This window comes from Furipterus horrens, unplaced genomic scaffold (assembly GCF_987537825.1).
Source record: "Furipterus horrens unplaced genomic scaffold, mFurHor1.1.pri manual_scaffold_7, whole genome shotgun sequence".
Lineage (NCBI taxonomy): Eukaryota > Metazoa > Chordata > Mammalia > Chiroptera > Furipteridae > Furipterus > Furipterus horrens.
In genome coordinates, this window is record NW_028327177.1 from 142,342,846 (window position 1) to 142,353,509 (window position 10,664).

The window sequence follows — 10,664 nt, forward strand, 5'->3', positions numbered from 1 at the left end:
GCTTCCTTCTCTGTCGATTGGGAAGGGTGACACCTGCTTGCCCCGGATAACGAAACCCCCCATTTCTCAGGATCTGCGGTACAGCACAGCGTCCTCAGGTGCACCTGTGAGTCTGTGCCCTTTACGTGGGCACCGTCACGTCTGTACAAGAACCCACTTAGTTCTGTGAATGGTGCCGGCTGATGTTGGACCAGCATGCACGACAGCAATGAAGGTCCCCCCTTCCACCTGTTCTTACCTTGTCCCTGACCTGCGGCACAGATGGGGGCCGGCGTCGGGACCCCGGGGGCAGGAGGGAGGCGGGGAAGGCCCGTCCACGCCAGACGAGGCAAGTCCTGCCGAAACTCTGAATCTGACACTCTCCCTCCAGCTAATCCCTTATGAGTCAGAGCCAAGGACATCCCCTTTGCAGGCCGGGGGAGGGGAAGAGCTGGGGTGAAGCCAGCGCTTTCAGCTGTGGTTAGAACGCATCAGGAGTGAGAGTCCCCTTGCCAGTGAATAGAAAGGCAGAGAGCAGGGTTTTCCGGCAGAGCAGAGGAGACGCAATGGCCCCCCCACTGGTGAGAGGCAGGAATGAGGAAGGGAGAGCCCCTCAGAAGGAGGATCCAGGGAGGCGAGGCCAACCCCGAGCAGGGGACTGCTGGCCGTGGGTCCTCAGCAAATAAGGGGACAACTGAGTAAGTAGCAAACCCCACGAGAGGACATAATGGGCATTGCAGCGGCGACGGTTCCTTTTTTAATTAGAAAAACTGACAGTCAGACAGACGTTGCATTTGTTTTTCTATCCATGGCATCTGTGTAATTTGTCATGACTTCAATGGGCGAATGTGGGGGTGCCTGTTTTAAGACCCTGCCCCCCAAATGACCTTGTCACATCAGGCCGGAGATGCACGGGTGATAGGCCCTGAAATTAGAAAGTGGCTGGCCCTGGTCACTTCCCGGGGGAGGGGCGGCGACCCCCGTGGTCGGGCAGGACCGGTGCTCATGTCTGACTGATCACCTTGAGTCACACACGGATGAGGAAGTGCGTGGCCAGGGAAAAGCACCAGCCCTTCTGCGTCCTCTCAGCAGGAAACCAAACCGGCCCGGGCGCAGGCAGCTGGCGGTACCGCCTAGCTTTCCCGGGGCTCGCCGTGTGTGCAGAACAGAGGAGCGCCTTCCCTTTCCCCTGAGGTCTGGGCGCCCGTTGTGCGCTGGTTCACAGGGTGACATCTGGTCTAACGGACCCCCCCGGCCCGCCCCCGCCCCTGGCCTCATGCCTTGGGGCCCCTCCCCCTCCCTCTTGTACAGAGTTGCAGCACCTTAGGTGGTCCCTTGCTCCCTGCAGGTATCTGAAGGCAGGAAGCCCTCCAGCCCTCTGTGTGCCCACCTATGGGAGCAGCTTTGCTGACCCCCGTCGGCCCTCGGACTACAGCTGGTCTGAACTGAGGGGCCCGCCCAGGTCGCCGAGCGCGTCCTTGCCGGCCCGTGAGCCGGGAGGCTGCAGGGCCCCACCGTGGGTGGCGGACAGAACTCCCTCCCGCAGGCAGACTGGTCTGTGGAGCCAGTTCTCACCCTGCCTGGGGCCCAGGGCTCCCTCCCAGCCAAGGGCAGCTGCTGGAAGTGATGCTCTGGGGTCTTTCTGCCGCTGCTCACATGCTTCAGCATCTGAAAGTCCTGTCTTCCTTCAGACGTGGCAGGGAAGTGATGGTGTCGTTGCCTTTCCCAGCGACTCACGAGACAAGGAACTTAGTACAGAGCAAGTCCCTGCAGCCGGCCTCACCTGCTCTCCGGCCCCTGCCCTGCCCCCTCCTGCAGCCTCGTCACCCCAGGTGTGAGCGGTCCTGGCGGCAGGTGCACCTGCTGCGTCCTTCACGTCTCTGTTCATCTGTCGCGTTCCAGACGAGCCCTTTCTTTGACTGCACCTTTAAGCCCACCCCACCCCCGTGGAACCAGCCTCCTGACGAACGCCACCTCCTTCTGTCCTGAATGTCACACGCACTTTTCCCAGGAGACACTTGAGTCTGCAAAAGTGTCTCCGTTTATTCTTTGGGTGAAAAGTGCCAGCTGTACAGAGATGGTCCTGTTTTCTCCTCGTCACGCACGTGTCCAGCAGGTCTGACCACACACACGTGGGCTAACGGGGTCTCAGCAGACAGACAGCTGTTAAAAAGGAAATAATGTAACGCATCAGGGATGCTTCCTAACTCCATGTCTGAGACCTTGATGGACAGTGTGGAAATGCCCCCTAAACAGACAGGTGGCACCAACCCCCAGGAAGAGGAATGTGACCCCCCTCTCTCGCTATGTATCTTTCACTGTGCTTAGTTATGCACAGGATACAGTGATACACTTTGTACTTCATGTGGCCTTTCTCCCCCATTAGGTCTGCTCAGTCATATTTCAAATATGGAAATCCTGGTCATTAAATATTTTTCCCCCCACAAAAAGAATTCAGAACGTCTCAGGGCCTAGTTTTTAAAAGCATCACCTTAGCTGATCTGTTTTGGTGGTCATTCCAGGGATGTGAGAACCGTCACCTCTGCCATTAGCGAGAGATGGAAAGGATACGTGACTGCAAGTGTTCTAAAAAAGCAGAACAAAACTAATTTATTACAGTGCTGTCTTCCTCATACACCACATGTCGGCGAGTTAAACAACAAAATTATTGTCTTTCCTTTTAAAAGTGTCTACTAGAGATAAAAAGAATAAGGTAACAATTAACATGTAGGTTGTTACATTAAAAAATCTAATAGACATAATTCTATTGCCTGTTAGCTTGTTCTAAGCCTCTTTAACTATTACAAAAAAGAGAGAGAGAGAAAAGTCATTGTTCAAAGGCAAACATTCAATTCAGTTGATGCAACATTACAGGATAGTCAACTACCATCATTCCACAAAGGTAACAAGTCCCGCCTTCGCGTCTTGAGTTGAAGGTCTGCAGACCAGACTGCTGGGAGGGGTTCAGCGCTGCTCCTCAGCCGCACGTTAGCCGTTGGGAGGACGTGGTACTTTTTCCTGGTGGCTTCAGAAGAAAGGGTCACGCTACTGGCAAAAGCACAGAGCAACCCCAGCCTGCCATCAGTCATTGTATTGAGCACTGCAGTTAGAACAGCATTATTGAGTTTAGCACAACAACTGAAACAAAATAACAATATAATAATAATGATAATAACGATGAGAATAAAAACCACACATACCCTGGAAGCCTGGGTCGCTGCCAGCCATGTCAAACTCTTGCGATATGCGCTACTAAAAAAAAGTAATGGGACCGTCCACCCGCCCTCTCCACTCTGCCACCGACTAGCAAAGTCAGAAATACAAAAGTCTTGACTTCGTTACTTTTTGCAGAATAAAGCAAAAACGTCTTTGTGCTCCTTACTACCAGAAGCAAATGTGCACGGAGTCACCACATGTAATAGCTTCTGGATGTGTCCACCTGCGCCGGCTTGGTTTCTGCGGGACCGTCTTTGTCCTTCTCGCTGTCCCCCTCCCAGAGGCTGATGAGGGGCGGGTACAGCTCGTTGAGTGGGATCGAAGAGGTCTTCTGCATGTACTTCTTCAGCGAGTGGTGGTAGTTTTTCCTCTTCAGTCTCTTGGCCACGTACACGGCCACGGAGGCGAGGCTGAGGACGGCAAACATGGAGCCCATCACGGCGGCCAGGGCAGTGCTGGCCTCCTGGTCGGACACAGCCAGCGCGAAGGCAGCGTTCCTGGTCGTGACGTTGACACACGACCTCTGAATCTGCTGGTGGATGTTGGACACCGTGAGGCACACCTCGTACTCCGTGGACGGCTGCAGGTGCGTGAGGTTGTACTCGTGGACGTCCACCGGGACCCTGGCGGTGTACGTGATGTGCGGGTTGTCTACCTTCATGGTGGCGGAGGACCATTTCAGGTTGGACGTCATGACGTTGGGGTTGACTTTCCAGGACACCAAAATGGAGTGAGATTCCGCCTGCTTGACATATATTTTCAGCACCTGGGCGCCATCCAGAAGGGTCCCGTTAACCTTAATTGTCACCACGCGCGTGTCTGCCCCTTCCACGTTCTGGGCGACACAGGTGTATCTTCCCGAGTCTTCCGTGCGTATGTCAGCTATTTCCAGGGTCCCCTCGCTGCTGAGCCTGTATCTCTCCAGAAGCGTCTCCACAGTTATCTTACTCCCAAGGGGACTGACCCAGTAGATTTCGGGCTCCGGCTCCGCCATGGCCCGGCAGTCCAGCAGAACCGTGGCGCCGAGCTCCACGCTCAGGCGGCCGGGCAGTGTGTCGCGCGCGATCATGGGGAGGCACTGGTCGCCGGAGTCCTGGGCGAGGACCTCCTTCACCTGCTGCCCGCGGCACTCGGGCGGAGTGGCGCAGAACATGGACAGGGGCTCCATGAAGCGGATGCTGGTCTCGTTGGAGGCCACCCAGCGGATGACGCAGTCGCACCGCAAGGGATTGCTGTGGATGCTGATCTCGCGCAGGCTGGGCAGCGACTCCACCGTGCGCCGGTAGACGGCGTTCAGGGCGTTGTTGTTGAGCATCAGGCTCTCCAGGGCGGGCACGGCCCGGAAGGCCAGGCGGTGGATGTAGGCCAGCTTGGGGTTGTTGGTGGCCTCCAGCTTGGTGAGCTCGGGCAGGTTGTCCAGCGCGTAGCGGTCCACGGAGACCAGCTCCCCCATGTTGTTGAGCCCCAGCTCTTTCAACCGCAGCATGTTCTTGAAGTCCCCTTCCTGGATTTTGTGGATCGGGTTTTTGTTGAGGTCTAAGAATTTCAGATTGGGAACCTTCTGCAGGGCGAGCTGCGGGACCCTGGCCAGCCGGTTGTCGTAGAAGGACAGGCTCTCCAGGCTGTCCAGGCCCACCAGGGCGTTCCCAGGGATGTCGGTGAGGTACATCCCTGCCAGAACCAGGCTTCTCAAGTTGGAGAGGGGCCGGAAGTTCATGTCCAGGATCCCGATGACGGGGTTCTCCCCGATCATGAGGATCTCCAGGTTGGGCGTTGAATCAAACCAGCGGCTGTCGATCACTTTCAGCTTGTTGGAGTTCAGGTGCAGCCGTAAGAGGTTTCTCAGGCCCGCAAACGCGTTCGCGGAGATGGCGCTGATCTGGTTGTGGTTGATGTACAGCTCCTGCAGGTTGCCCAGGTCTTGCAGACAGTGGTCCGTCATCTCGGTGATCTGGTTCTCCTCCAGGTGCAGCGTGGTGAGCTGGCTCAGGTTGGCCAGCCCCACCTCCCTGAGGCTGGTGAAGTTGTTCTGGGAGAAGTCGAGCTCCGTCAGGTTGAAGAGCTGCTGCAGCTCGTCCGCCGTCCTGGCAATGCTGTTGCTCTGCAGGAGCAGCACCTGCGTGTCGCTGGAGAGGTTGCCGGGGATCCTGGTCAGACGGAGGTCGTTGCAGTCCACGGTGGTGGCTTCCCGGTACGTCGACTGCGGGGTGAACCAGGGCCTGATCTCGCACACGCAGAGCTGCGGACACTCGGCGCTCTGCAGCGAAGACCCCGTGACGGAAGTCAGCAGCAAGCCCAGCACCAGCCGGGAGGCGGCACGCACCCAGCTCATCCCGGCCATGCCGGCCTGCCCAGCCAGCCCCGCCCTGACCCGCACGTTTCAACACGAGGCGGACACTCTAGGGCAATGGGCAGGACTGCCGGCGGGGAAGGGAAGCATTCAAGCAAAGCCTCAGTGGCGATGGCGAGAATGCCGGAGGCCGAAGGGGTGGCTTTCCGGAGCTTTCCAAGGCAGGAAGCGCTGGGCGTCCTTTGGCTGCGTGTCTCAGTCCCAGGCCTGCCCACGGCCCAGCAGCAAGGGCACGCGGCCGAGTCCCCGTCCGCGGGTGTGCCTGAAAATTAGATCGGGACAGGTGTTACGTTCATTCCCGAGACTTCCCACCTCGCAGCCTCTCTTTGGTCTGCTGCCAGGCACAGCCATGTGCAGGGCAAACAGCGGATGTTCAGAATAACTGCACACACCTTTGGGCTGCAGGGCGCTCTTACCGTTATCCCACTGCCGTCACTAAAGTAGTCACCACTTCTGCAGTTGCACCGGGGCTGCTTCTACTGGTGGGTAACACACACACACACACACACACACACACACACACACACACTTAATAGGAACACTTAGACAAACCCACAGATGTCATTTTTTAAGAACAAAAGTGACTTTAGAAACTGCATATATTTATGGCGCCGAAGAAAATCCAAAGGTCAAGAGCAAACCATGAAAGGCGGCGTATTAGAGACTTAGTTTGTTTTACGTGATTTATAGTTTAATTAACACGTCATCTGTTTTCCGCAATTCCTTTCCCAGCGGTATATGCTGCAGACACGTCCAGCCAGCGCTTTTCTAGCTCGATTGTTCTTATGCGGAGAGTTAACTTAATACAACGGGAAGGGACGGCATCGGCTCTCCGTCTGTTCTAACAGCCACGTATGCCTGTGACTGAGTAAAACAGTAAAAGAGCCCCGGTCCGCTGTACCACTGGTTGTTACAAATACAAACACACGGCCCTGGCGGGCGTGGCTCAGTGGATGGAGCATCGTCCTGAAAAGCAAAAGGGCGCCGGTTTGATTCCCGGTCAGGGCGCAGGCCTGGGCTGCGGGTCAGGGCCCCAGTCAGATGCGCACAAGGGGTCACCAGTGCATGTTTCTCTGCCTCTCGCTGTCCCTCCCTTCCCGTCTCTCTATAACTAACTAATTAAAATAATAAATAATAAGTCAAATCTCTGAAAAAGACAAAGCAAGCAACATACATTTATATAAACATCACGTGGGTCATTCCGCCCACCTCAGGGACTGTCCCTGCCCGTCGGCCACCACAGGCCATGGGTCTATCGAATGTGCTATTTAACCGGCTGAAGACTGATTGCTGGCCACGGCGTTACGGAGGGGACTCCGGGGACCTGCGTGAAGCTGTTAGCGCGGCGCCGGTCGGGCCGTAAGTGCTCATGGACGTGAGTTCTCTCCACCCTCCAGGGTTAGCCGAGGAGGGGCTGCGGGGGGACAAGGGAAAGGGGGAGAGCCGGAGGTGTCTGGTTTCCTCCGCCGTCTGCGCTGGCTTTCCTGAGGTCTCCCGAGGCCCAAGGTGCTGCTCAGCTGCCTGCAAAGATAATGTTAGGGGGTGATGGTCCTCGTTTCCCGGGTTCCGATCGGGTGCGCGAGGCCTCTGAGGACCCAGGGTCTGGGCTGCTGTCTGGAGACGCGGCCAGGCCCTGGCTGGGACAGGAAAAGGAGGGCGTGATTGCAGGGACTTCGGTGGCTGGCGTTTTCTTCACCCCCTAGTATCCCTGTAAGGAGTCAGCACAGCGGAGCATCTGATGCGCTGACGGCCCAGGGCCCAGCACGGGGCCCGCTCTCCAGTCGCCTTAGTGGCTCGTGTCTCCTCCTCGCTTTGCGAGACAGAGTCACCCTTGTGCGTGACCAGGGAGCGCGTCCCGGAAGTTCCGCATCGGCCGTAGTTTAGCAGAAAGAAGGAAAAGTCCTGTATGGTCTTTGTTTTACAGAATACGCACACCCAACGGCTGGCCTAACGTGACCGAACTTTAAGGGGTCACGCAGCGCAGGTCTGGCCCACAGAGGTGGGGGAGGGGAGGCCTGTGTCGCCGGAGGACGCTCGGTTCTCCGCAGGGAGGGGACCCGGCATTCTCCTCCTCTCACCTGCCACCTCACCGCGGTGACACACATGCACAGCTTCCACGTGACGGAGCCACCTGGTTCTGACTTTTATCAGGAAGTTCTCTAAAAAGAACACATGCCTCAGAGAAATGTCCTGAATATTATTCTTACCCCACACCTTCATTCCACTCTTGTTTCCAGTTAATGTCACCCTCAAACAGGGACAGTGACCACCGTCAGGGTTCAGCTGAGAACGTGCCTGCCACGTGTTACTGCTTAGCCTCAGTTCAAAATAGGAATCCAAAAGACCAAACCTACTCTTCATAACTCTGACATGGGATTTTTACTAATTTTTATGTTTTGATTTTTTTTTTAATTTAAGGACACACGGAAAGGAGAAAAATATGGATTAGACTAGACTCCCCACGGAATCTGTTGCTATTGAACAATATTTTTAAGGGGCTGCATCTTGGATGCTGTCATGAGCAGTGCCTCCACTTTAGTTTAAATTATGTGATTTGAGGTCGTTACGCTGCAATACTCACATTTCACTTTGACACGTACATACACCTCTTTAAACAAGTGGCAGGCAGGCAAACCAGCCACCCAGCACGTGTCAGATACCACGTCACACACAGACGGAGACCTCGTCCTCTCCCCACCTTGCATTTGGCTCCCCGGGGAGCCCAGAACAACACCCCCTTACACAGAAGGAGGGGCTGAAGATGTTTCTATTTGCATCCCACTCGGAATTCCACTGAGCGTACTTCCCAGCCCAGTTTTTGACCGTGACATTGTACATAGAGCAAAGCCACGAGGAATTCTTAAACCGTCTTATTCATTTAAAGCATACAGTACCTCTCAGGGGCTCCCCACTAACGATGTTTAAAAGGAAGCCCATTATCACAGCAAGAGAAGGAAACTACAGACCCAAATCCCTGATGCAGAAAGTGCATTTGACAAGATCTAACACCTTTCATGATCAAAACACCCCACAAACTAGGAATAAAAGGAAAGTGCCATGTATGAAAACCCCGCAGCTAAATGCATTTATTGGTGAAAGAGTGTAACCTTTCCTTCAAGATCAGGAACAAGGCAAGGTTGTCCGCTCTACCTACTTCTATTTAACTTAGTACTGGAAGTCCTAGCCAGAGCAATCAGATAAGAAAAAGAAATAAATGACATCAAATTGGGAAGGAAGACTTAAATTGTCGGTTTCTAGGTGATCTGATCTCATATGTAGAAAACCCTAAAAAAGCCCCTCAGCAAAAACCCCCTCACACTGGTAAAACAAATAAATGATTTCAGCAAGTTACAGGATATAAAATAAACACATAAAAATGGGTTGTGTTTCTATAACATAAGAATCACCAACCCAAAAAGGAGGTTAAGAAAATAATCCAATTTACAATAGCATCAAGAAGAATAAAATATTTAGGAATAAGCTTATTAACCAAGGATTCAAAAGACTTGTACACTGAAAACTACAAACATTGCTAGAAGAAATAAAAATATACAAGTAAATGGAAAGACACCCACATTCATGGATTTAAAAACTTCATGTCATTGAAATGTTCATAGGACCCAAAAGGATCTAGGAGATTCAGTGCAATCCCTAACAAAATCTCAATGGAAAATTTTATAGAAACAGAAAATCTTAAATTCATATGGGATCTCAAGGGACCCCAAATACCCAAAGCAATCTTGAAAAAGAATGTTTGAGACCTCGCACCTCAAAACGTGAACAAAGCCTCCGCGGTGAGGACGGTGCAGCCCTTGTATGAAGACAGACCAGAAGGGAGCCCGGCAATGAACTCTTCTGTGTCATATCACACGGGCTCTGAGGACAGCATGAGCTCTTCAGCAAAACGGGTTGGGTTTCACGTGCAAAAGGATGAAGTTCGACCCTTACCTGCCACTATATATAAAAATTAACTCAAAATGGAGCAGAGACCTAAACATAAGACCTAGAGCGAGAGGACTGCTAGAAGGAAAGGTGGGAAACACTTCGGAACATCAGATTTGGTCCTGATTTCCTGGATACGAAACCAAAAGCATAGGTAACAAAAGCAAATACACACAAAGAGGGCTGGTTCGAACTCACCGAGTTCTGCATATCAAAGGGAACAAGCCCCAGGGCGGGCAGACAGCCTGCAGAAAGGGAGCAAGTATCTGAAAGTCTTATCTCTGATAGCACACAAGGAACTCCTATGACTCTAAAGCCAACAATTCGGTAAAAAACCCGAATCTAATTAAAAATAGGTTAGGGATTTGGATAAATCTCTAAAGAAGACACACAAATGGACAATAAGTACAGAAAAAGATGTTCGGTATCACAAATCATACGAGTAATACAAATCAAAGCCACGGTGAAGTATCACCTCACACCCATGGAAATGGCCGCCATCAACAGAACGGAAAATAAAACGCGCCGGTGACGCTGGAGACGCCGGAACTCTTGGGCACTGTTGGTGGGAATGGAACAGGCGCGTTCTTACGGAGCTCCGCGCGGACGGTGCTCAGCGAATGGGAACCCGCAGCCCCACTCTGGGTGTACCACCAGCAGAACTCAAAGCAGGATCTCAGAGGTTTGCCCACCGGTGTTCATTGGCAGCATTAGTCACCGCAGCCGAGAGGTAGAAGGAAGCCACCCACAAGCCCACTCACGGATACATGGACAAAGGAAAGACGGCATCCACACGCACGAAGTGGAATATTACGCAGCCCTGAAAAGGAAGGAGAGCCCGTCACAGCTACGATGCGGATGAACCTCAAGGACATTATACGGTGAACTGAGCCAGTCCAGGGCTTAGCCAAGAGGACAGACACTGTGTGATGCCCTTCACATGACGTATCTAACGTAGTCAACACTCATGGGACAGGAAGAAGGGCGGTGAGTGCAAGCGCTGCGGGAAGCAACAGGGGGAATGGGTGTCTCACGGGTGTGGAGTCAGCTTTGTAAGAAGTCTGAGGTCTGCTGCACACGCCGGGAAAACACTGAACCTTACTGAACTGTCTACTGAAAAGTGGAGGGTGGAGAACGGGATGTTTTTCTATCATAATTAATATAATAAACCATAATT

General features: G+C 53.3%; 1 protein-coding gene across 1 annotated transcript; it reads right to left on the reverse strand.

The window, feature by feature from the left end:
* Positions 1 to 3,249: 3,249 nt before the first annotated feature.
* LRRN1 (leucine rich repeat neuronal 1) lies at positions 3,250 to 5,595 on the reverse strand. The gene has a single exon (XM_090284878.1). The coding sequence runs from the start codon at positions 5,534 to 5,536 to the stop codon at positions 3,386 to 3,388; it is 2,151 nt and encodes a 716-aa protein (XP_090141004.1). The 5' UTR covers positions 5,537 to 5,595; the 3' UTR covers positions 3,250 to 3,385.
* Positions 5,596 to 10,664: the final 5,069 nt, after the last annotated feature.